General features: G+C 55.9%; 3 protein-coding genes across 18 annotated transcripts in view; 1 reads left to right on the top strand and 2 right to left on the bottom strand.

Annotated features, from left to right (window-relative positions):
- Window positions 1-5,957, top strand: part of NFIX (nuclear factor I X) — a 105,231-nt gene extending 99,274 nt beyond the window's left edge. For all 12 annotated transcript variants that reach the window (XM_039465845.2, XM_039465843.2, XM_039465840.2 and 9 more), the window contains one exon: window positions 1,787-5,957. Coding sequence is in view for 6 of the 12 variants with exons in the window: in XM_039465840.2 (XP_039321774.1) it covers window positions 1,787-1,801 (15 nt within the window). In the remaining 6 variants the exon portion in view is untranslated. The remainder of the gene's footprint in view (window positions 1-1,786) is intronic.
- A 243-nt stretch (window positions 5,958-6,200) lies between these two features.
- On the bottom strand, window positions 6,201-10,729 carry LYL1 (LYL1 basic helix-loop-helix family member). 3 transcript variants are annotated; one of them, XM_010329457.2, is made up of 5 exons: window positions 9,931-10,020; window positions 9,676-9,830; window positions 7,952-8,310; window positions 7,771-7,862; window positions 6,201-6,900 (listed from the first exon to the last, which is right to left on the bottom strand). In XM_010329457.2, exons 2-5 carry the CDS (start codon window positions 9,676-9,678, stop codon window positions 6,485-6,487), a joined length of 870 nt encoding a protein of 289 aa, XP_010327759.1. In that variant the 5' UTR covers window positions 9,679-9,830; window positions 9,931-10,020; the 3' UTR covers window positions 6,201-6,484. The 3 variants fall into 3 exon arrangements, with proteins under 3 accessions (XP_010327759.1, XP_010327760.1, XP_003941767.1); XM_010329458.2 differs by having other exon boundaries at window positions 9,676-9,827; window positions 9,931-10,017; XM_003941718.4 differs by lacking the exon at window positions 9,676-9,830 and having other exon boundaries at window positions 9,931-10,729.
- Window positions 10,730-12,943: 2,214 nt separating this feature from the next.
- On the bottom strand, window positions 12,944-24,888 carry TRMT1 (tRNA methyltransferase 1). Of its 3 annotated transcripts, none has more exons than XM_010329455.2 (17): window positions 24,778-24,888; window positions 24,268-24,552; window positions 24,119-24,174; window positions 23,762-23,904; window positions 23,416-23,603; window positions 21,198-21,313; window positions 21,005-21,117; window positions 18,245-18,393; window positions 17,693-17,779; window positions 17,536-17,605; window positions 17,318-17,452; window positions 17,150-17,235; window positions 16,174-16,282; window positions 16,006-16,082; window positions 13,518-13,637; window positions 13,299-13,428; window positions 12,944-13,112 (listed from the first exon to the last, which is right to left on the bottom strand). In XM_010329455.2, the coding sequence occupies exons 2-17, from the start codon at window positions 24,411-24,413 to the stop codon at window positions 12,972-12,974; spliced, it is 1,866 nt and encodes a 621-aa protein (XP_010327757.1). In that variant the 5' UTR covers window positions 24,414-24,552; window positions 24,778-24,888; the 3' UTR covers window positions 12,944-12,971. The 3 variants fall into 3 exon arrangements, with proteins under 3 accessions (XP_010327757.1, XP_010327758.1, XP_074240653.1); XM_010329456.2 differs by having other exon boundaries at window positions 24,268-24,471; window positions 24,778-24,885; XM_074384552.1 differs by lacking the exons at window positions 24,119-24,174; window positions 24,268-24,552; window positions 24,778-24,888 and having other exon boundaries at window positions 23,416-23,539; window positions 23,762-23,852.
- Between the last annotated feature and the right edge of the window lie 27 nt (window positions 24,889-24,915).

The following is a 24,915-nucleotide window of genomic DNA, read 5'->3' as shown; positions in this document are numbered from 1 at the left end:
GTTTTAAATATTGGAAAGTTTCACATGAAATTCTGTCTGAACTTCTGGCTGCTTTTGTAAAACTGGCAGATTAGCTGCCCTGGGCTCTCACCCTGACCCTAGGGAGGGCACAGGCATTCTAGCACCACACACCCTGCTTCCACATGCTCATAGCACAGGCAGCAGTTAGGAGCACTGCCTGCACTGCCCCTTTTTTTTTTTTTTTAAACATATAATTTTTTTTTTTTTTTTTTTTTTTTTGAGACGGAGTTTCACTCTTGTTACCCAGGCTGGAGTGCAATGGCACGATCTCGGCTCACCGCATCCTCCGCCTCCTGGGTTCAGGCAATTCTCCTGCCTCAGCCTCCTGAGTAGCTGGGATTACAGGCACACGCCACCATGCCCAGCTAATTTTTTGTATTTTTTAGTAGAGACGGGGTTTCACCATGTTGACCAGGATGGTCTCGATCTCTTGACCTCATGATCCACCCGCCTCAGCCTCCCAAAGTGCTAGGATTACAGGCTTGAGCCACTGTGCCCGGCTAAATTTTTTTTTTTAGAGACGGGGTTTCACCATGAAGTCCAGGTTGGTCTCAAACTCCTGACCTCAGGTGATCCACCTGTCTCGGCCTCTCAAAGTGCTGGGATTACAGGTGTGAGCCATCGCGCCCGGCCGCACTGCCCCTTACATTTGAACCCTGACTTTGTTGTCCAAGGGCTGTGTGGCCTCAGGCAGGTCACCCACCCTTTCTGTGCCTGGTTTCCCTGTGGGGTCAGGTCAGGGTGGAGTAAACCAGGACCTGGTATTCGCTCTGTAGTTGGCTCTGCCTGGTCCCTGCAGACCAGTGTCTGTGACAGCCTGGGAGAGGCCCCAAGATGCATTTTCAGGGGCCCCAAGATGCATTTTTATGGACCCCAAGATGCATTTTCAGGGACCCTCATTTTGCCCCAAGGTTACTACCAGGTGCACCCAGGCCCAGTAGACCACAGTAGACCCTGATCCACCACTTTGCTAGGAGGTGGGGCTGTAGCCTTTGATGGAAGGCATAGCCAAGCAGCCCAGTCCCTTGGGATCCACCCTGGTGTGCTCTGAGCTGAGCCACCAGACACAGGCAGAGAAGACCCTGTCTGTGGGAAGGCAGCGCCCCCTGCTGGCACTGTGAAGGAAGTGATGCTCACCCCAGGGAGCCTCAGGTCCTTCCTCAGTGTCTAGTGCTCTGAGGGTAGAGGATCTGAGCTACACGGCCCCTCCCCTAGGCCTGGCGCTACTAGGGACTACAGCCATGTGGTTCCCCCGCCCCCAGCCTTTCAGCCTGTGGGACCTTGGCTGGGGTGTATAGATGGGAATTTCTGCTTTTAATCCAAAGAGACAGAAAGAAAACTCAGCAAGAAGCTGGGCCACCCCCACCCCATTCCCAAAACCCCTCTGGGTACAAAAGCCCCAGCCTGGCATCTTCCCCACCCTCCAGGACCCACACAAAAACCTAAACAATTGGAAACATGGCCAGATCTCAGGCTTGTGCCAGCGCCAGCCATGGGGGTCCCACCCGCTGGGCACAGTGCCCACGGGAAGGCCAGCTGGACTCTAGCACTAGGGACAGAGTCTGAGGGGGTGGGGTTCTCATAGGCGGGAGGGAGAGAATGGGGATGCCCTTTCTCCCCCACAGGAACGAGGTGGGTGGTGGCTGTCTGCGCCCTGACCCTTTGGGAGCTGTCCCTTGAGGGGCCAGTTCACCCAGCCAGGTAGGAGTGAGATGGGGCCTGCCCCAGCTGTTCTCAGTATTGCCTCTTTTTCATCCCATTTCAGTCCTGGTTCCTCTGATAAGATCGACAAAAGAAACAACAAAATGAAAAGAAGAGGTTCCTTGAAAGGGGGGAGAAGAAATTTTGAGACATGGAAAAATCCCCCAGCCCAGCCCAGCCCCACTGAAAAGCAAAAATTTGACGTCGTCAGCCACTCAGCCCTTCTCTCCTCCAGCCCGGGGACCCCTGCGGGCCCCAGAAGCAGCCCAGTTCTCGGGGAGCCCTTGGAAGGGGTCTCAGTGGAGCTGTGCACCAGCAGCCAAGCAGAAAGAAACAAACGACACGGACTCTGTCAAGTAGAGGACAGAAAGCAAGAAAGGATGCAGAACTGCCTTCCTCCCTCCACCCTGCCCCGGCCTTCTGGGGAAGGAACAAAGTCCCCAAACGAAGCAACCAGCACAGTTCTGAAGGGGCCTGGCCTCCACCCTCACCCCTTCCTAGGGGAACCCCACCCTCCACATGGCAGGAGCTGCCCTAGGGAGCCCGGAGGACCAGCTTGTAAAGATGATGGGGTGTAGATCCCACGGGCTCTCTCCTCCAGACTCCTCCCCTCCCTCCCTCCGTCTCTGCCAAGGCTTCAGCTTCTTCCCCCAGCTTCTCCGGACTGGGAGAGGGAGAGCAGCCTCCACTTACCCCAGCCCACCCTCGGGCTAAAAGCCTCCAGGCGGGCAGGGGGGTGGCCCCTGGAGCTAGTTGCGTGTCCCAGAATGGAGGGTGTTCTGCCACCCCACCCTGAGCCACAAGAGCAGTTCCTGGGGCCCTGGACCCCTCTGTACAGTCCGTAGGAAAAATCGGAATGCTCTCCATGGCCTCGTCCCAGACTGGGACAAGCCCCCTCTCCCCTCTCTCTGCAGGTCAGGAGGGCCTCCTTCCAGCCACAAGGGAGGGGAGTCAGGCCCCAAGTCACCCCCACCCCCAGCCCTGCATGCAGGTGCCCTCGCTCCGCCCCATCAGTCCCTGCCCCTGCCTCTCACGCAGACTGCCCTGCTGGGGCCGGGCCGGAGGGTGGAGCAGAAAGGGGACCCCGGAGCCGAGCAAGGAGGACCAGGCAGTCGCCGCTGCCGCTGCTAAGCCACCACCTGCGCTTAGGTAGGCGTCCTGCTCGCCGACTTTGAGTTCCTTGGGAGGGTGTTGGGTGTTGTCCTTTTCAAAAGTGTTTTGGAGCTTTCTGTGCCCCCCACTTTCCCCCTGCCCTCCCGCGGCCACTTCTCTCTGGATTTTAGCTGTTAATGTCTTTACTCTTTATTTAGGGGTGGGGCATTTGTTGTTTGGGTCTTTTGCTGTTGGAATTGGGAACTCCTCCATTTGAGCAACTTGGGAACAATTTGGTAACACACCACAGGAAGTAGCTCTCCCCCCCATCCCCCTCCTCCCTCTAGGGAGGGTTGGGGGGCCTGTCCAGAGGGTCTTCAGAAGCCCCCCTGGGAGGGAGGGGAGGATGAGCACGCCCAGCTCCCCTCCAGGGTGTGACTTGGCCCCTCTGGCTTGTCTTTCTGTGCCTTACTCCTCCTGCGTCTCCCATCCCTGGCCCCTTCTCGAGTCCTTGTGCCTCTCTCTTTCTCTCTCTTTCTTAATTGTATGAAAACACAAAGCACAGGTCAGGATCCTCTGAAAGAAAATCAATCCAACATTGCACCACGTAGGGGTGGGTTATGGGCTGTATTTATTGTGAATCTAGTTTGTGAAGCTGTGGCCCCGAGCAGGCGGAGGGAGGGAAGAGCGGAGGGAGTGTCTGGGGAGGAGAGGAGGCCAGCCACCTGGGGCCGAAGGGGCAGGCGGGTGGTGCCTGCTACCCAGCTGGAAGCCACAAGGTGGCTGGCCCCTGGAGTGGCTTTTGTGGGAAGTTAAATGAAGTCCTCCCCCTATTCTCAACGTGCAGCCCTAGAGAACCCGAGGGCTGAGGGGCAGTGGATCCTGCGGGAGTCTCCCGGGGCATGGGAATAAGGCCCTGGGGGTGGGGGGCCGGGTGGGCCGGGCATGACGCGCGGTCAAAGTGCAATGATTTTTCAGTTCGGTTGGCTACAGGGTCAGAGCTGAGAAGCGGAAGGGGCTCCTTGTCCAGCCGCACATGCCCTTTCCCTCGATGACAGTCGGGGCCTTGGGCGCTGTGGGCCTGCGGGAGCCAGGGTCTGCGGGGTGCCTGCCCGGGCAAGGTCGGAAGCTGCAGGCCAGCTGGGCCCGGGCCGGAGCGTGCCCGGCGGGGCTGCCCGGCGGGCAGGGGGTGGGGGCTGCTCCTTTCCCAAGTGGTGTTGTGAGGGGCAATGAGGCGACAGGAGATGTGGGGACGTGTTAGGAGAGGGAAAAAAAAAACACAAAAATATATATGGGGGAAATTAACTTTTTTTTTTCATTGAATCAAGTGCAATGCATCAGAGAGTTTTCCTATCTTTGTATGTTAAGAGATTGTTAAGAAAAAAAAATTCTATTTTTGTTGTAATGTCCTCGCGGCTCTGGGGACGCTAAAAGAACCGGGCCTGCCCCGCCCTGTGTGGGGATAACGAAAGCTGAGTGTTTTTCCCTTTTTTTTTTTTTTTTTTGTTCGTTTTTAGTTTTTTTTTTTTTTTTTTTTTTTTTTTAAGTCATTTTCCTGCGTTGACGAGGATGATCTGGGGTTTTTATTTGTTTCGTCGTTCGTTCTCAGTTTCGGTGGGAGGGCTGAAGGCAACGTTCACATTTTAGAGTTTTAAAAAAAACACCTCGACATTTGAAAAATCAACCAACACAAGATCAAAAAGGAAAAGGACGAGAGAAAAATTATTTTTAAGATAATTAAACATAAAAACCCTGGTGCTTCTTACATTATAAAATACGTTTTAAAGAACCCACAAACTATTATACCTAAGTTTATGAATCAATTAAATATCCTGCACTTGTTAGGAATACGCATATCCCTTCTTTGTTGAGTTTAACGGAACGGGACAGCGGCGTGCGCCCAGCGGCTGGACTGCTCTGGCCGCGGGTCTCCCCGGGCGCCCCTCCCTGGGGCCCAGCACCCCCTCCTCGCCCCATCCCTGTCCGGGCACAGGGGCGCGGCAGGGGTCCCCGGCCCCTCCCCCGCAGAGGTTAATGCCAACGAACAAATGTCCCCTCCCTCCCTCCCTCTCCGCCCTGAGCGCCCTTCTTTGAGCCAGACGCCAACTTGACCCTCACCAGCATTATCAGGAGCGCGCTCAGCAAGTTGGTAGTTTCCTCCCCACTTTCCCGGAGCCCCCCACCCATTCAACATCTCTCCTCCTCTCCCCGACCCCGTCCGGGGAACACCGGGAAGGCTAGACGCTCCAGGACAGGACCAGCCACGCTGACAGGTCGATTTGCCCAGGCCCGCGCCCGCACGCACGCACGCACACGGCCCCGCACACAGCCCCGCCCCACCCCGCAACCAGCCCTGTCGACTGCCTTACACACCCGCCCCCGCGCTGGCCGGCCGACCTAGTGCCTTGTTCTCACCCCCGTGCTGGCGGAGCGGACGCCGCGCTCTGGGTCCCAGAGGGGCCGGGTGGCTCAGACGACCCACCACTTCCCCACCCCGACCGTGCTGAACAGACCCCCCCACACGAGAGAAAATAAAGGAGCAATAAAGTCACGAGAACTTTCGTCCCCCAATCGAGAGCCCGAGGGGCACCCCAGCCCCGCCTCTGCTCCCCCCATCCCACCCACCCTGGGGCGCCCCCCCTCCCCCGCAAGCCAGCCTGGGCCAGCCCCGCTTCGGCCCTTCCCGGGAGATCCGTGCGCCCGACCAGCACCAGCATCGCGGACCGCAAAGGCCGCCCGTCCCGTCAAACAAGTTTCTTCTTAGGCTAAGAAACGCAGTATATACGAGTATCTCTATATATAGTACTAATGGATTTGGTGTGCTTCCCCCTTAGCGTCCCCCTCCCTCTGCTCCTCCTCCTTCAGCCTGGTCTCCCCTCTTCTCTGCCCTCCACCCCCGTCTCTGCACTGAGATACATAAGAAACAAGGGTAGTTTACTGTCTGTTTTGTTTTCTGGGTTTTCAGTGTCCTAGCGGAATGCAAGTAGGCAGCCAGCCCGTCTGTTCCCTCTCCGCCCCGCCCCGCCCCGCCCCGCCCCCGTCACTGCGCTTCTGTTATACCATCTTTGCCTGACTCTCTCCGGCTTCTCCATTGAATGGCTAATGTGTATGTGAAATAAAGAAATAAAGAAAAACAAACGTAAGAGCGCCTGACCCTTCGCTAATGCGACCGTGCGGGGACCGGGTCGGGGTCGGTAGGGTGCGTCCCCGACGTGGATTCTGTGCCTCCCTACTAGCGCCGGGAGCTCAGCAGACACCGTCGACGAGCGTCTGTCCCTGGGTCTCCAGGAGGGGCCGACAGTGAGAAAAGCGAAGGCTCCCCAGCCCCTCCTGGCTTCCCCCGCTCCCGCGACCCCACCCCGGAAGAAAATGAGGCACCACTTGGATCCTATGACTGCTCTGCCATGTTTGTTTGCCGACCTCGCCCCTGGGTAGGGGACCCGGGCAAGGCCACTTCCAGAGGGTGGTGGGTAATTTTTTACGGGTCTGCGGATCCCCTGGGGGGCATGATCACCCTTCCGGACCCCCAGACCTTGCCCCTGACGTCTTCACTGGTCCTTCTCCGGGGGAGTTCGCTCCCGAGCACGCGCAGCACATCCTCTGCCCTTCCCTCGACGGCCCTGGGCCGAGTCCCTGGTGCCCTCCGGCTCAGAGGCGCAGCCGCGTGGGGTCACCGCACCTCTGGGCTCAACGCGGCTTGCTCCATCTTGATGGGCCGTGCTGCCCCACCGGGGCTGCCGTCGGGGCCGGCTGGGGGCGGGGGCTGTGAGCGTGCTGCCGCCTCGGCCCTGCGTCCAGATCCCCGGCGGGCGCCGTCGTCCGGGAGCCGGTGCACTGGCCGTTTGCGGGGCCCGGGCGGGGTGGGGCCTGCGGCCAGAGCTGCTGCTTGGTCGCGCAGCAGCCGCACCAGGAAGCCGATGTACTTCATGGCGAGGCGGAGCACCTCGTTCTTGCTCAGCTTCCGGTCGGGCGGGTGCGTCGGCAGCAGCTTCCTCAGCTCGGCGAAGGCGCCGTTAACGTTCTGCTGCCGCCAGCGCTCCCGGCTGTTGGTGAACACGCGCCGGGCCACCTTCTGGGGCTGGTGCCCTGTGGACAAGGAGGGCCGGGTTGGCGCCAAGGCCCAAAGGGCGGCCCCTCCTGCCCTCCCGCCAGGCACTTAGCACCCTCGTGGGAACTTAAACCCGGGCCACGGGCTGGGGCTTTCTCCACCCAAGGAGTCCATGGGTAGCTCTCCCCAACCCTCCCAAGAGCGACCCACACAGTGATCATCACAGACCCAGGCTACGGACAACAGGGGCCTGCTCCATCTGTGACTCTGGGCAACTTTCTGTCAATGGCTGAGATTCCCTAAGGAAAGATTTCTTTGTGGCTGTTTGGTCTGGGAAGCTGTCCCTGCGGCCCTCATTCTGAATGTGGCCATGTGTGGCTGGCTGGGTGTACTCATGGGTCTGAGAGGTTCTCTCATTGTGACTATCTCTGTCCTGTGTCTCATGTGGCTTGTGTGCAGCTCTTGTTATGGCTGTGGTTATGTGTGATGTTGCCAGGTGGCTGTTTCATGAGTGGCTGTGGTTGTGTGGCTGACTCTCGTGTGGCCATGATCCTAAGTGGTTGTGGTCCTGAGGCTGGGTCTTGCATGGCTGTGGTCTTGTGGCTGTCTTTTGCGTGGCTGTGCATTCCAGTGGAGCTGTCATTTTGTGGCTCCCATGCCCTGGTGTGGCATGCTGTTTTGCCGTGACTGCAGCTACGAGGCTTGGCCTGTTGGGTGGCGGCGGTTGTGTGGGGCTGGCTATTGAACTGCGGTTTTGCACATGGGTAGAACCCGTGTGGGCTGTTCTCTGTGTGTGCTGAAAGCATCTCTCCCTGAGGTAGAGTAGAGGACAGACATGAGACCCACAGAGAGACGGCCAGCGTTCCATGCACACACAAGTGCACACATACACACAAACCCACACTCACCCTCAGCCAGGTCCAGCTCACAGTGGCTTGGTCTTCGCTTCAGCCGGCTGCTAGGGAAGATGCTAAAAGGTCCTGCTGGCCCAATGTAGACACTGTAAGGGGTCGTGGGTCACTAATGCCTCGTGGGCAAGGACCCTCGCCCCCAGTTCTCACCCCACCCCCACCCCAGCTCCCCACTGACCTGTTGAGGAAGGGGTGAGGGTGGTAGTGCAGGGCCAAAGTGGGTGGGGCAGGTCCCAGGGTGGAGAGTTGCAGCAGTGGGGGCCGCAGGGTGCCCAGCTCTGTGGTGGGCATGGCTGCCCCCGGGGGCCTGCTGTGGCCCAGGCTGATCACCGGCACACCAGGTGGCAGCCTGGGTGGGGAGGAGCCTCCTCCGTGGCCCACCTCCTCTGCCTTCGGGGACCCAGGCGAGGCAGGCTTAGGGGGTGGGGCGGGCGCTGGGCTGGGGGCACACACCATCTCTGCCTTCTCAGTCATGGTGGGGCCCACCTCTGCCTGTGCCTGAGGCGGGCACATGGACCCCGACGTGGGGGTACTGACCTGTGGGAAAGAAGGCAGCCAGTGGGGAGGAGGACCAGGTGCCCTGCTCCCACCTGCTTAGCCCAAGAAAGCCCTCAAATGGGAAGGAGGGAGGGGGAGGGGAATAGGAGGAGGAGAGGGGTTTCAGTAGCAAAGGCAGATGGTGGTGGAAGTGGGGGGTGGAGGGCAGGCCCAGAAACTTCCAGGACATGGGAAGGAGTCCTATGTTAGAGTAGGAGGCACCCACTGAGGTAACAGGCAGGGCACTGTCTCTGGGCTCTTTGTGACCCAGGAGGGGTGCTGTTGCCCAGCCTCTGAGCAAATATTCCTTCTTCCACAGTTCCCTCCCTACAAGACAGGGAGCCTCTAACTGATCCTGGGATCCCCAAAAACCCCAAGATTAACCCTGTTGCCCTCAGATCGAAAGATCCAATCCAGAGACTCCTCATTGACACATTGATGCCATGTGACCTTGGAATCCCTCCAAGATGGGCTCTGACCCTTCACGGATACCCCCTTCGCCCCCACCCAGGCTGACTTCTGCACCTCAGGAATGACCATGCGGTTCTTCCCATTGCTGTCCCTAAAAGTACTCAATAATTGCTCTAGTGAGCTGCCACGTCTACCACAAATGTCCCCCATAGCAGCCCTGTGACCCCACTACTGACACTACGACCTCAAATGCTGAGCCTAGACCCCCAAACACTGACTCCACTGCCCAATCCAGTTCAGTCATGCCCCAACCCTCCCTCTGGCTTGGAAGCCCCCACCCCCATCAGCTTCCACACTTTTTTTGTTTTTTTGAGATGGAGTTTCACTCTTGTTTCCCAGGCTGGAGTGCAATGGCGCGATCTTGGCTCACCGCAACCTCCACCTCCCAGGTTCAAGCGATTCTCCTGCCTCAGCCTCCCGTGTAGCTGGGACTACAGATATGTGCCACCAGACCCGGCTAATTTTGTATTTTTAGTACAGACGGGGTTTCTCCATGTTCGCCAAGCTGGTCTCGAACTCCCAACCTCAGGTGATCTGTCTGCTTCAGCCTCCCAAAGTGCTGGAATTACAGGCATGAGGCTCTGCACCCAGCCTTTTGTTTATTTTTTAGAGACAGGTTCTCCCTCTGTTGCCCAGGCTGGAGTTCAGTGGTACAATCATAGTTCACTGCAGCCTCAAATTCCTGGGCTCAAGCTATCCTCCTGTTTCAGCCTCCTGAGTAGCTGAGAGTACAGGCATGTGCCACCATGCCCAGCTAATTTAAAAAAAAAAAAATTGTTATTTTTTTGTAGAGACAGGTTGTCCAGGGTGGTCTGGAACTCTTGGACTCAAGTGATCCTCCCACCTCAGCCTCTGAAAGTGCTGAGATTACAGGCATGCACCACCATGTCCTACCATTCACTTTTGCACGCTGTTTTGACATCCCTGTTGGCTCTTGGTTCCAGAGTCCAGGATGTCCCAGCAATGTGTGAGACTCTTGGCCCCTCTGCCCTGTCTTCCTCAGCTAGGCCCTGCGGAAGCAGGCCTGGCCCCTCACAAGTGGGTCCCTGCTGATGAATGAATGAATGAATGAATGAATGAATGAACAAAGTAATGCAGGCTGGGTCGCAGGCCCAGGTTCCTCCACCTTCAGGCCCACTCCCCTCTTACCCCAGCACTGTTTCCGTAGCCTGGTGAGCACCCTGGCTCTGTCTCGTCAGGGCTGGCAGTCTGGGCCAGGATGTGGTTTCCAGCGTCAGGCCAGGCTCTGCTGTCCCGCTTGGGTCCGGCCTCAACGCTCCAGGCCCGGGCGTTGGGCCGCGCCTCCTCGTGGGCCTCGGAGGGCCAGGATGGTTGAGGTCTCCGCGTAGGTCCCCCCCAGGGAAAGTGAGCAGCTCCTGGCCGGACCGCCCTCTCCCCGCCCCCGGCGGCCCGGTTTCCTCCCTCTCACCCCTGGCAGCGCAGCGGCCGGAGGATGCTGGCCCAGCGCAGATAAGGGCCTGGCTGCCTGGCCGCGCCTGATAAGGAGCCGGGCTGACCCCGGAGGAAACCAGCGGGCGGGGACCTCGCAGCTCGGCCCTCCCGGCCCCGCCCCCAGCTGGCGCTGTCAGGACTCGGCCCGCCACCCCTCAAGACCCCTTGTCTTCCGCTCCCCCAGGCACTGGAGGGACCCTGAGCCTCTGGGGACCCCAGCCCAAGGGCAGCCTGGGAGGAAGGTGCCTGGATGCACGTAGGGTGGTAAACCGAGGCAGGTAAGCAGCCTCCTCTTACGTTGTCTGAGTCTACTCTCTGGCTTGGAACACCCCCTGCCTGGGTGTCTGTGCTGATGGGGGTGAGGGAGAGCCCTTTCCGCCCGTTGGGGCCGCGTGACCCTGGGGCCCCACCTTCTCCTCTCCTCACCCAGCCTGGTTCCTCTTTTTACAGAGGCCCTTCCTGCCTCTCCACCACCCCTACCCAGGATTGAGGCACCCAAAGGGAGACAGTTCTAACAGTCTGGCCTTGGGTGTCCAGCCCGGGCAGGTGTTCTCAGCCCTCAGCACAGTATCCACACGTTTCCAGCCCAGGAGGGTGAGAGGAAGTGCCACACTGTCAGGGCTGGGATGGGGAAGTCGGATTTCCACACACACCAGGGCTAGTGTGACCCAGTAGATACCCGACAGGTCCCCACCATTCTAGGCCTCTTGGCCACAGGATCATGTAACTCCAACTTGGTCATCCCTGGCCCTCACCCCACGGCACCCGGCCACTTCATAGGGGGCGGGTATCCTGGCTTGGTGTCAACCTCAAGGTCCCGCTGGAGCCTTCGAAAGGGAGAGGCCCTGGGCACAGCCAGGCTGCAGCAGCCACGGGACTGCTGCCACACACTTGTCGCTCATGCTTTGGCCCGTGTGTGTATCTGGGTGACTGGAGAAGCCCCCAGACAGGCACCCAGCACCAGGGCTACCACCACCCTCCCAGGAATGGGGAGGAGCCCAGGACCCCACAATCGACACCTCCATTGCCTCCTTCCAAAGAAGCAGGAACTGGCTGGGCGAAGTGGCTCATGCCTGTAATCCCAGCACTTTGGGAGGTTGAGGTGGGCAGATTACCTGAGGTCAGGAGCTCAAGACCAGCCTGGCCAACATGGTGAAACCCTGTCTCTACTAAAAATAGAAAAATTGCCGGGCGCGGTGGCTCAAGCCTGTAATCCCAGCACTTTGGGAGGCCGAGGCGGGTGGATCACGAGGTCGAGAGATCGAGACCATCCTGGTCAACATGGTGAAACCCCGTCTCTACTAAAAGTGCAAAAAATTAGCTGGGCATGGTGGCACGTGCCTGTAATCCCAGCTACTCAGGAGGCTGAGGCAGGAGAATTGCCTGAGCCCAGGAGGCGGAGGTTGCGGTGAGCCGAGATCGCGCCATTGCACTCCAGCCTGGGTAACAAGGGCGAAACTCCGTCTCAAAAAAAAAAAAAAAAAAAGAAAGAAAAATTGGCTGGGCGTGGTGGCAGGTGCCTGTAATCACAGCTACTCAGGAGGCTAATGCAGGAGAATCACTTGAACCTGGGAGGTGGAGGTTGCGGTGAGCCAAGATTGCGCCATTGCACTCCAGCATTGCAGACAAGAGCAAGACTGAGTCTTAAAAAAAAAAAAAAAAAAAAAAAAGCAAAAACTAAAGTTTTATGCAGTAAAGGCTGGGTGTGATGGCTCATACCTGTCATCCCAGCACTTTGGGAGTCTGAGGTTGGCAGATCAACTCGGGCTCATGAGTTTGAGACCAGCCTGGGCAACATGGTGAAACCCCATCTCTACAAAAAATACAGTAAGTAGTTGGTTGTGGTGGTGCATGCCTGTAGTCCCGGCTACTCTGGAGGCTGAGGTGGGAGGATGGCCTGAGCCTGGGAGGTGGCGATTGCAGTGAGCCAAGATCGTGCCACTCACTGCACACCAGCCTGGGCCATACACCTAGATCTTGTCTCAAAAAAAAAAAAAAAAAAGTTTAAACTCTGAAACTAACTCCAATATTCCTACAAGGAGGGTCCTAAGATTAGCCTCATTACAGATGGGGATGAAGGGAGCAGGAGCCAGAGAGGATCCTGGGCAGGATCCCTGCCCCAAGCCTCTTCGTTAACGTTACTAAACCCCGCTCTGGGGGACAGGGAGGGATGCAGCTCCCCCTCACTGGGTGTCTGGGCAGCAGCAGGCGAGGTCCTTCACTGTGTGCACGCCCCCCTGGGGCCTCAGGGCAGGAAGCACCTGGTCTGGAGCGGATGCACAGGGCGCCTGGTTCCGGTCCAGCTTCCGCCACTGCGGCCCCTGGAGAGCTGGGCCGAAGAAACCAGGCGGCGAGGAGGCAGCAGCGCGAGGGTAAGTGGGGGCTCCCGGGCAGGAGCGCTGGCCTGCGTGCGTGCCCGCGGCCGCCGAGAGCGCACTGAAGGTGGGAGGGGGAAGAGGGGCAGCACCCCCGCGGGAGCGAGCAAACGGCTGCCGCCTCGTGGCCGCCTTGGGAACCGCAGGCGCCGGCTCTGGGGTGGCTCAGTGACCTCTGATGGAGAGGGGCTGGGCCGACCACTGTGCAGATGGTCAGCTCCTACCTCCCATACAGACTCAACGCTCCAGTCAGGCAGGGGCGAACGACCCCAGAGGAACGGCCCCTAGTCACGCAGCTGTATGGACCGATACACAAACCACAGGGAATCCAGAGGTGACGTGACATCTCTTTATTGGTTCAGTCTATGCCTGGCTCAGCGGCAGCCCGAGGCCCAGGGGGCTCTGGTTAGAAGTCTCTGGACAGTCAGGGACAGCATCAGCTGAGATCCCTGGTGCCCGGGGGCTATGGGAGTAGCAGCACTGGTCTCCACGTTGACAGGTACCCTGGTGGGAAGATGGTAGGTGTGAACCCTGACCCGGAGCTCAGTGATCCCTGATGGGTTCCTTTCCTGGAATGGAAAAACCACTCCCAAGCACCTGCCTGGTCCCAGTTCCCCCAGTTCTCTCCCAGTTGCCCAAAGAGGAGAGACTCATGTGTCCTGCAGCGGGAAAGGGGAGGAGGGATCTCACCTCCTTAAACCTCTTGCAAGGAACTGTCTTGAGCCAGGCAGCCCGCTGGGCTGCATTTTCGGGTGGCTCCTTCCGCTTGTTGCGAAGCACCATGTGTCTCTCCTCCACAGCTTCGTCGGCTGCCTTGCCCCTGTGTAAGCGGTGAGTAGATGGGACCCCATCTGTCCTTTGCCCTTCCTTTCCCTGGCTAAGATCCACCCCCACCCTACCACCACTCACCCTGGCCGGGCACGACGCCGGGGACCCCAGTTGGCCTCTGGGTTGACCTGGAAGCGCTTGAGCCTTCGCTGGCGGGAACTGGGGTTGGCATCTTCCCGGATGGTGAAGTTGGCCTGCAGCCTGGGGAAGCAGGGGTAGGGGGTCGGGGCTGGAGGCAGCTGCCACACGAGTGTGTACCGAATGCCCACGGGGCCTGTCTGCCTGCACCACACAGCACCGGGTGTCTGCTCACATCAGGACTCTCATTCATCTACTAAACATTTTGGTCTTTTTAAAGACATCGGGTCTTGACCGGGCTCAGTGGTTCATGCCTATAATCCCAGCACTCTGGGAGGTCGAGACAGGCAGATCACCTGAGGTCAGGAGTTCAAGACCAGCCTGGCCAACATGGTGAAACACCATCTCCAATAAAAATACAAAAATTCGGCCGGGCGCGGTGGCTCAAGCCTGTAATCCCAGCACTTTGGGAGGCCGAGGTGGGTGGATCACGAGGTTCAGAGATCGAGACCAACCTGGTCAACATGGTGAAACCCCGTCTCTACTAAAAATACAAAAAATTAGCTGGGCATGGTGGCGCGTGCCTGTAATCCCAGCTACTCAGGAGGCTGAGGCAGGAGAATTGTCTGAACCCAGGAGGCGGAGGTTGCGGTGAGCCGAGATCGCGCCATTGCACTCCAGCCTGGGTAACAAAAGCGAAACTCCATCTCAAAAAAAAAAAAAAAAATTCGCTTGGCATGGTGGCGGGAGCCTGTAGTCCCAGCTACTCTGGAGGCTGAGGGACGAGACTTGCTTGAACCCAGGAGACAGAGGTGGCAGTGAGCGGAAAATATACCCCTACACTCTAGCCTGGGCAACAGAGTGAGCCTCCATCTTTTTAAAAAATATTTTATTTTATTTATTTATTTTTTAAGATGGGGTTTCACCATGATGGCCAAGCTGGTCTTGAACTCCTGACCTCAGGTGATCCACCCACCTCAGCCTCTCAAAGTGCTAGGATTACAGGCGTGAGCCACCGTGCCTGGCCCTTTTTTTAAAATATATATATTTTATTTTATTTTATTATTATTTTTTTTTGAGACGGAGTTTCGCTCTCGTTACCCAGGCTGGAGTGCAATGGCGCGATCTCGGCTCACCGCAACCTCCGCCTCCTGGGTTCAGGCAATTCTCCTGTCTCAGCCTCCTGAGTAGCTGGGATTACAGGCACGCACCACCATGCCCAGCTAACTTTCTGTATTTTTAGTAGAGACGGGGTTTCACCTTGCTGACCAGGATGGTCTCGATCTCTTGACCTCGTGATCCACCCGCCTCGGCCTCCCAAAGTGCTGGGATTACAGGCTTGAGCCACCGCGCCCGGCCAAATATATATATTTTAAAATAATTTTTTTCAGAGACAGGGTCTTGCTATGTTACATTTGGCTACTCACAGGCATGATCCCACTACTGATCAGCACGGAGTTTTGACCTGCTCTGTTTCTGACCTGGGCTGGTTCACCCCTCCTTAGGCAACCTGGTGGTCCCCTGCTCCCGGGAGGTACCACATTGATGCCGAACTTAGTGCAGACACCCGATCGGCATAGCACACTACAGCCCAGAACTCCTGGACTCAAGTGATCCTCCCACCTCAGCCTCCCGAGTATCTGGGACTACAGGCACACACCACCGCGCCTGGTGTTAGCTTCCATCTAAAATAATAATAACAAAGATATAAGGTCTCACTCTGTTGCCCAGGTTGGAGTGCAATGGTGCGATCTTGCCTCACTGCAAATTCCGCCTGCCAGTTCAAGCGATTCACCTGCCTCAGCCTACCAAGTAGCTGGAACTACAGGCACGTGCCACCTTGCCTAGGTAATTGTGTGTGTGTGTGTGTGTGTGTGTGTGTGTGTGTGTGTGTGTGTATTTTTAGTAGAGATAGGGTTTCACCATGTTGGCCAGGTTGGTCTTGAACTCCTGACCGCAGGTGATCTGCCTGCCTCGGCCTCCCAAAGGGCTGGTATTACAGGTGTAAGCCACTGCACCCAACCAAGTCAGCAGATTTTGTTATTTTTATTTTTATTTATTTTTTATTATTTCTGAGAGGGAGTCTCACTTTGTTGCCCAGGCTGGAGTGCAGAGAAATGACCTCAACTCCCTGCAACCTCCATCTCCAGGGTTCAAGGGATTCTCCTGTTTCAGCCTCCTGAGTAGCTGGGATTACAGGCATGTGCCACCACACCTGGCTAATTTTTGTATTTCTAATAGAGATGGGCTTCACCATGTTGGCCAGGCTGATCTCGAACTCCTGACCTCAGGTGATCCACCCACCTCGGCCTCCCAAAGTGCTGTGATTACAGGTGTGAGCCACTGCACCCAGCCTCAGTCAGCAGATTTTGAATCTCACTTGCAGAATGGGCACGAGTCTGTGTGGGGCAGCGTCTGTGCTGTCTGCAAGCATGTGTGCTTCCTGTGCCTGTGGGCAGCCCCACCCCCTCATGCATGTGCTTGTCCCTACCTGGGCTCCACACTGAGAATACGGAACGCTGGGCTGGTCTCTGATAGTCGCTCCCGTTTCACTGGATATTTCTTTTCCTTGGGGCACAGGCCAGAGGTTAGGGCCCGAGGGACCTCCAGGTGACCACCACCTACCCTCCCACGTGCATGCGGTCAGCCCTGCCCTTACCCAGCAGCGCATGATGTCCCAGAGGGCAGAAGCAGGGGCATCTGTCTTCACAGCGTTCTTACAGGTGTGGGAGAGCGAGACCCGGAAGTCAGCGTGGAGGAGGGCCGACCTGGGGAATGGCAGGGATCGTGAGGGAGAAGCTGGAACCCTGAACCCCAAAGCCTGAGATGCCCAGAGTAAGTCAGGCTACCTTTAGCAAGGGCTCGTGGCTACAGAGTTCATTTCTTTACTTGTTTTCTTTTTGAGATGGAGCCTCACTCTGTTACCCAGGCTGGAGTGCAGTGGCGCAGTCTCAGCTTACTGCAACCTCTGCCTCCTGGGTTCAAGAGATTCTTCTGTCTCAGCCTCCCGAGTAGCTGGGACCACAGGTGCATGCCACCACGCCCAGCTAATTTTTGTATTTTTAGTAGAGACGGGGTTTCACCATGTTGGCCAGGATGGTCTCCATCTCTTGACCTTGTGATCTACCCACCTTGGCCTCCCAAAGTGCTGGGATTACAGGCGTGAGCCACCATGCTCGGCCTTTTTTTTTTTTTAAAGAGACAGGTTCTCATGCTCTCACCCAGCAAGCTGGAATGGCAAGATCATAGCTCACTTTAGCATCAAACTCCTGGCCCAAATGATCCTCCCACCTCAGCCTCCTGAGTAGCTAGGACTATAGGCATGTACCACCATGCCAGGCGTGTGTGTGTGTGTGTGTGTGTGTGAGTGTGTGTGTGAGTGTGTGTGTGTGTGTGTGACTATATATTTATTTTATTTTTTAGAGATAGGGCCTTACTATGATGCCCAGGTTGGTCTTGAACACCTGGCCTCAAGGTGTTCTGCCTCAGCCTCCCAAACTGCTGGGATTACAGGCATGAGCCACCATGGGGTGCCCCCCACCCTGCCACAAATTCTATGCATGTGAATCCTTGGACTTGCTCCAGGCCGCCCTGTGGTCACGGACAGGCTTCTCCCGGGCCCCGGGGGCCCGTACCGAAACTTCAGGAGGCTAGGCGTGTTGCAGTGGATGGTGCTGCTCAGCTGGTCCAGGGTGTAGTACAGAGGCACGTCTGGGAGCTCCTGTGATGGGGGACAGGATGGCCAGGAGTGGAGATGGGCGGGCAGAGGCAGACCCCCTCCCCCATCACAGCCCGGCCCTCACCTCAGTGATGACGCTCAGAACCCCTCGGATCCGCTCGGAGGTGTGGAAGCGGCTGGGGTTAGTGCTCACAGCCTCCAGGACTCGGCCCACGAAATCCAGGTCATGGATGGGCTCTGCCCACATGGGGCCACCAAGCTGGGGAGCACCAGGGACAGGTGAGCAGGGACCACGACTTCTGAAATCCTCTCACTCCTTGGCCGCCCCTGGCCTAGCCCTACCTGGTGTTGCTGCCCACAGTGTTCACACTCGGGAGTCACGGGGGGACCACAGGCTGCAGAGAATTTAACCCTGAACAGAGAGGGGCGGCTGGTGGGGAGGGGAGAAAACCCTGGGACTCCCCTTTTCCTCCTTCCTCCCCAGCAACGCCCTGCTCACCGGTCGCCGGGAACTCCTGACACTTTGGCAAGGCGCTGAAGGTGGAAGGCCCCACAGCCCACACACTGGAATACCAGCGCCTGCTTGCTGTGGGGGGTACCAGTGGCCATGAGTTCCCAGTATGGCCACTGCACCCCAACGCCTCCCTCAGACTGGCTCTGTCCCCTTTAGAAGCCCCAGATCCCCCAGGCCAAGGTCCCAACTCCTCTTTTTTTTTTTTTTTTTGAGACAGAGTCTAGGTCTGTTGCCAGGCTGGAGTGCAGTGGCATGATCTTGGCAACCTCCACTTTCCAGGTTCAAATGATTCTCCTGCCTCAGCCTCCCGAGTAGCTGGGACTACAGGCGCACACCACCATGCCCAGCTAATTTTTGGTATTTTTCTTTTTTTTAAGTACGGACGGGGTTTCACCATGTTGGCCAGGATGGTCTTGATCTCTTGATCTCATGATCTGCCCACCTCGGCCTCCCAAAGTGCTGGGATTACAGGAGTGAGCCAGCGCGCCTGGCCTATCTCCTCTCTCAATCCACCACCCCTCCTCACCCCCAGCTGACCTGGCTGAGGCCTTGACCTTGGATGGGCTGCTGAAGACACGGACAAAAACACGCACATAGAAGTCAGCACTGATGCTGAGCAGCGGCACCACGAAGCGCTGGTAGCAGTTGGCATGGAGATCCAGGCTGTGCAGGACGATTCTCAGGGCCTGGGGGCAGAGGGTGGGTGTCAGCCTCCCCTTACTGTTCACCCACCCCACCAGGAGCCCTGTGTGGTACTCACAAGTACAGGGTCAAGGTCAGCTCCCTGGGCTCCAAGCCTACCCCTGAAATTCCTGGCTGTGGGACTCTCAACAAGTAAGTACCACCCCCCTGTGCCTCAGTTTCCTCTGCAAAATCACAACAGTCACTGTCTCTCTGTGGCACTGCTGGGGGCACTGAGGAAAGCACAGAGCCAACCTGTTCTGATCGGCATCATCAGTGTGCCCTGTGGCGTGTACTGTGGGCTGAGGACCCACGTTCCTGTCCCCAAGGGCTCTGTGGGCAGGAAGTGGGGATACTGGGTGCTGTAGAACTGCTGGGGCCTGAGCTGGCGTGGTGGCTCACGCCTGTAATCCCAGCACTTTGGGAGGCTGCGGTGGATGGATGACCTGAGGTCAGGAGTTCACAACCAGCCTGACCAACATGGAGAAACCTGTCTCTACTAAAAATACAAAGATCACGCCATTGTGCTACAGCCTGGGCAACAAGAGCAAAACTCTGTCTTAAAAAAAAAAAAAAAAAAAAAAAAATCCCACCAGGGCCTTCCTGCCAGTGCAAGACTCTGATATGGGAAAGGAGACAGCATTTCTCAGGCTGACCTGATGACAGGACCCTTTAGGAACAAGGACAAGAGCCCTCTGTGGCCCAGGCTAGAGTAGAGTGGCACTATCAAAGCTCACGATAACCTTGAACTCCTAGGCTCAAGTGATGCTCCTGCCTCAGCCTCCAGAGTAGCTGGGTCCATAGGCATGCACCACCACACCTAGCTAATTTTTAGGGTCTTTTTCTGTAGAGATGAGATCCTCACTGCGTTGCCCAGGCTTCTAACCTCCAGTGAGCCTCCCACCTTGGCCTCCTAAAGTGCTAGGATTACAGGCATGAGCCACTGCACCTGGCCTCTAGCCTTCTTGAATCCCGATCAGACCACTCAACAGGGTCAGACCATTATTAATTTTTTGAGACAGGGTTTCCCTCTGTTGCTCAGGCTGGAGTACAGTGGTGTGATCTTGGCTTATTGCAACCTACACCTCCTGGGTCCAAGCGATTCTCCTGCCTCAGCCTCCTGAGTAGCCAGAATTACAGGTGCCTACTACCATGCCCAGCTAATTTTTATATTTTTAGTACAGACAGGGTTTCGCCATGTTGGCCAGGCTGGTCTCAAACTCCTGACCTCAGGTATCTGCCTGCCTTAGCCTCCCAAAGTGCTGGGATTACAGGCATGAGCCACCACGCCCACCTTCAGACCATCATTGTGCCCATTTTACAGATGCAAAAAAACGAGGACCGGAAAGGTGACTTTCCGGACTTGCCCAGAGCCACCAGCAAAGCTAACATTTGAATCCAGTCCTGGAAAAACCACCTTTAAAATTTTTTTTAACTTTTTTTTGGCCAGAGGTGGTAGCTCACACCTGTAATCCCAGCACTTTGGGAGGCTGAGGCAGACAGATCACCTGAGGTTGGGAGTTGAGACCAGCCTGACCAACACGGAGAAATCCCGTCTCTACTAAAAATATAAGATTAGCTGGGCATGGTGGCGCATGCCTGTAATTCCAGCTACTTGGGAGGCTGAGGCAGGAGAATCACTTGAACCCAGGAGGCAGAGGTTGTGGTGAGCCGAGATTGTGCCATTGCACTCCAGCCTGGGCAACAAGAGTGAATCTGTCTCAAAAATAAAAATAAAGAAATAATTTGGAAACAGAGTCTCGCTCTATATCCCAGGCTGGAGTGCAGTGGTGCGATCTTGCACACCGCTGCCTCCGCCTCCCGGTTCAAGTGATTCTCCTGCCTCAGCCTTCGAGTCGCTGGAATTACAGGCGTGTGCCACCACACTCAGCTAATTTTTGTACTTTTTGTAGAGACAGAGTTTCACCATGTTGGTTCAGGCTGGTCTCAAACTCCCAACCTTGTGATCCACCCACCTCGGCCTTCCAAAGTGCTGGGATTATAGGTGTGAACCACCTTGCCTAGCCAAAAAGTTGTTTTAATACAGAAAACTGGCCAGGCGCGGTGGCTCAAGCCTGTAATCCCAGCACTTTGGGAGGCCAAGGCGAGTGGATCACGAGGTCAAGAGATCGAGACCATCCTGGTCAACATGGTGAAACCCCGTCTCTACTAAAAATACTAAAAATTAGCGGGGCATGGTGGCGCGTCCCTGTAATCCCAGCTACTCAGGAGGCTGAGGCAGGAGAATTGCCTGAACCCAGGAGGCAGAGGTTGCGGTGAGCCGAGATCGTGCCATTGCACTTCAGCCTGGGTAACAAGAGCGAAACTCTGTCTCAAACAAACAAACAAAAAAAAAAACCAGAAAACTAAAATAATGTAACCACGCACTCCTCTCCTGGCCAAAGCCACTGTCCCCAATGACTCTGGTATCAGCCCAAGCTCTTAGGAATTACATGCGTTGCAGACATGCCTGTCATTATCGGCCTGGGATTCATCTGGCCCTGGCTGCCTTGAGGATGCTGAGCAGGTCTGAGGAGGGGGAAAGTGTACTGGGAAGGGACTCAGACAACCACCTGTCCCCAGATCTCCCTGATTGGCTGGCAGAGAGCCCCTCACCATCTCATGGCAGGCCCGGGTCTTGAGGGCCATGGCCCCGTACTTGCTATAGCACGTCTCCTTGCTCTTCCCCGTCAGCACCGCCATGTCCGTGCAGGTCACGCACAGCAACCCTGTGGAGAGGGGCTGGGCAGTGAGAACCCTCCAAACACCCCAAGCCCTTCTCCAGACCCCAGCACCATCCGGGCCTCACCTCCTTCACTCACGGCCTGCACAGCTGCATCCAGGAAGCGGGCAGGGCTGCCATAGGGGTCCAGATCGATGACATCGAACCTCTCCGACACCTTCTGGTGTTGGTACATCAGCATCCTGGGCGCAAGAGAGCCAGGTCGTCAGCCTCCTGCACCAGGTAACTTCTCTGTCCCCTGCACATATTAACCCCTACAGTGCAGTGGTTTGGGGCTGAACCCCGGGGCCAGATTCTCAAGTTCAAGTCCTGGCTTGGTTGTTTATTTATTTATTTTATTTTTGAGTTGGAGTCCTGCTCTGTCACCCAGGCTGGAGTGCAGTGGTGTGATCTTGGCTCCCTGCAACCTCCGCCTCCCCAGTTCTAGTAATTCTCATGCCTCAGCCTCCCAAGTAGCTGGACTACAGGCGTGAGCCACCACGCCAGGCTAATTTTTGTATTTTTAGTAGAGACGGGGATTCACCATGTTGGCCAGAGTGGTCTCAAACTCCTGACCTCAAGTGACCCATCCGCCTCGGCCTTCCAAAGTGCTGGGATGACAGCCGTGAGCCACTGCGCCCAGCCTTGGTCATTTATTAAACTGCACAATTTTCCTCCTTAGGAAAAGCACCTCGTGGACTCCAGTCTACACATTTCTAAAACAATACAAGACATGTCTGCCTGACACCATTTCAAGCAGTTTATAGACTCATTAACACATTTTTTTTTTTTGGAGATAGAGTATTGCTGTCACCTGGGCTGGAGTGCAATGGCACAATCTCGGCTCACTGCAACTTCTACCTCCTGGGTTCAGGCAATTCTCCTACTTCAGCCTCCCAAGTAGCTAGGATTACAGGCGCGTGCCACCACTCCCAGCTAATGTTTCTATTTTTAGTACAGACAGGGTTTCACCATGTTGGCCAGGCTGGTCTCAAACTTCTGACTGTAGGCAATCCACTGGCCTCGGCCTCCCAAAGTGCTGGGATTACAGGCGTGAGCCACTGCATCTGGCCTCATTTTAAAATTTTTCTAGAAACAGGGGTTTCAAAAAAATTAAAAAGAAAAACAACAACAACAACAACAAAAGAAACAGGGTTTCACTATGTTGCCTAGGTTGGTCTTGAACTCCTCTCAAGCAATCCTCCTGTCTTGGCCTTTCAAAATGCTCAGATTACAAGCATGAGTCATCATGTCCAACTAATTACTTTTCATTGTCTATGATTACTATTTGGATTCTAGTAGTGTCAGAAAAGTAAAAACTTTTTTCTCACTGGGCACGGTGGCTCACGCCTGTAATCCCAGCACTTTGGGAGGCGGAGATGGGTAGATCACGAAGTCAGGAGTTCAAGACCAGCCTGGTCAAGATGGCGAAACCCCATCTCTATAAAAAAAAATAAATAAATAATAGTATTATTTAAAGTAATAAAAGAAAACAAAAAACTTTTTTCTCTGTAAAAGATTAGATGGTATTTCAGGCTTTGTGAGTCATGGTCCCTACTGCATATTCTTCTTTTTTAACCTTTAAAAATGTGAAAAAAAAAAAAAAAAAAAAAGCCAGGTGCAGTGGCCCACACCTATAATCCCAGCACTTTGGAAGGCTGAGGTGGGCGGATCACAGGGCCAACATGGTGAAACCCCATCACTTAAAAAAAAAAAAAAAACCTTAAAAAAATTCTTGGCTTGTGGGCCATTAAAAAACCAGGCTAGGCTGGGCACAACAGCTCACACCTGTAATCCCAGCACTTTGGGAGGCCAAGGCAGGTGGATCACCTAAGGTCAGGAGTTCGAGACCAGCTTGACCAACATGGTGAAACCTTGTATCTACTAAAGATACATAAAATTGGCTGAGCATGGTGGTACACACCTGTAATCCCAGCTACTTGGAAGGCTGAGGCAGAACAGCTTGAACTCTGGAGGCAGAGGTTGCAGTGAGCTGTGATCATGCCACTGCACTCCAGCCTGGGCAACAGAGCAAGACTCCATCTCAAAAAAATAAAATAAAATAAAATAAGAAGTTAAAACAGAGACCAGAATGCTACCTATTTCTGTCACAGAGTATGGATCATACAATAATTATCTATTACTTACTCATCACAGTAACCCCTGTAAAACTAGTTTTCGCAGTTGCCAGACAAGTAAACTGGAGCTCAAAGAGGCTAAGTCACTCACTCAAGGTCATAGAGTGAGAACAAGACAGAGCCAGAATTTAACCCCATGCAGGCTTGTTCCAGAGCCCAGAACCTACCGGGCATCTGCTTGGCTGGGCTGTACCAGGTGGGCCACGCCATTGAGCTGCACATTCTGGCGTATGAGATCCACAGCTGGGGCAGAGGCATCGTTTGCAACCACAGATCTGAGCCCAGGCACCTCTAGGGCAAATCGAATGGAACGTAGGCCGGAAGCCGCCAGGCCTTCCAGCACACGAAAGCCTTCCTGTTGGGAGTAAGCAGGGAACCTCCCTCACATCTCCATCTCCATCCTCTTCTAACCCAAGGAGCCCCTACCACCCACCTTCTATAGCTCTCCCGGTCCAGCAGCTCTCTGTCTGCCACTAAATTCCGGGGCTGCTAGATCCTATGCTCAGGCCCTACCTCACAGATCTCCCCCACAGCGGCTGTGCGATGTTGGTCTCCCGAGGCCAGGTTTTCACTCTCTTTCAGTTCAACCTTCTCCTCCTCTTGGTCTGACAAGTCCACGATTACCTTTTGTGTGTCCTTCTCTCCTGGCACCTTGACTGCAGCCACCCAGAGGCACAAGTCAGAGGGTAAAAAAGTCCCCTCTGAGAAACCTCCCCAAAATATCTTCCCTGAAGTCCCTGGGGAAAGACTGAAGGAGTAGAACCCTGGGCCTGCTATGAAGCCTCTCTGGATTTGGGGGACGGAAGGGCCCAGGCAGGGAGAGAGCCTTCTGTGACCCCCACCCATCAAGAGCCTGGACCTCCAACTCACTCTGGATTCCTTTGGCCCCAAGCTGAATGCGAGCAAACTCGGTGATCACAGCACATCTGGTGGGAGACAGAGGACCAACTCATACCCCGCCCCTGCCATCCACATTGACCCACTCGCCGCTGCCAGGCTGACCTCTGACCCCTGCTCACGTCAGGTCCCGATTGAATTCCTGCACCGGGTTATAAAAGACCTCGTTGGCGCTGGGAAAGACGATTTTGGCAGCCCCTTCCGTGACTGTCGTCTCCTGGACTTCACGTGGGCGCTCTTCTCCGCAGGGTCCCGTGGCGTTCTCCATTGCTGTTGGATTCGGCAACCCTGGGGACTGCCCCTTGATAAGCCGGGCTCTGCAGACACTGCGGGCGGAGCGCAGTGTGAGGCTTAGCCACAGAACGATCCTCGCATGAGGCTTCCGCTGGCGCCTCTGCCCGCTAAGCCTGGTTCGGGGGGCGGGGAAGGGCATAGAGAGGGTCAGAGAGCTGCATTCTTGGCCCGGGGGTGTCCCACATGTACAAAAAAAGGTAGGAACGAGGAAGACCATGCGGCCTTGGTAAGCTGATATCCTCTCGTTTTGGGGATGACTGATCCCTGCGGAGCCGATGCCCTTGTGCAGGCCCGCCCCGAGTTCGGATCCCTCCCCGTGCTACCCAGCCCCTCTTCACCTTCTGTTGTAGCCACAGAAAATCGAATTAGTCAAGGTGCACGTTTCCCCAATTAGGACCTGGGCGCCGCCATGTTGGCACAGTGGGTGGGCGAATCACATGATAATAGTTAGCCAATCAATTATGCCACATACGGTG

The sequence above is a fragment of the Saimiri boliviensis genome, chromosome 14, assembly GCF_048565385.1.
Source record: "Saimiri boliviensis isolate mSaiBol1 chromosome 14, mSaiBol1.pri, whole genome shotgun sequence".
Taxonomy (NCBI): domain Eukaryota; kingdom Metazoa; phylum Chordata; class Mammalia; order Primates; family Cebidae; genus Saimiri; species Saimiri boliviensis.
Note: the sequence above shows the minus strand (reverse complement) of the source record. Positions and strands in the feature narration are given on the sequence as shown.

Bases quoted from the DNA above. Each gene is read 5' to 3' on its own strand.
- TRMT1 (XM_010329455.2), bottom strand. From the start codon at position 24,413: ATGGAGAACGCCACGGGACCCTGCGGAGAAGAGCGCCCACGTGAAGTC. The intron at 18,394-21,004 runs GTGAGGGGCTCT...CTCTGCCCCCAG, and splicing joins CCCGGGCCTGCCATGAGATG to GCCCTGAGAATCGTCCTGCA. The intron at 17,453-17,535 runs GTAGGGCTAGGC...GGTGCTCCCCAG, and splicing joins ACTGTGGGCAGCAACACCAG to CTTGGTGGCCCCATGTGGGC.
- LYL1 (XM_010329457.2), bottom strand. The intron at 7,863-7,951 runs GTCAGTGGGGAG...GACCCCTTACAG, and splicing joins CCTCACCCCTTCCTCAACAG to TGTCTACATTGGGCCAGCAG. The intron at 6,901-7,770 runs GTGAGTGTGGGT...CCTTGTCCACAG, and splicing joins TGAGCTGGACCTGGCTGAGG to GGCACCAGCCCCAGAAGGTG.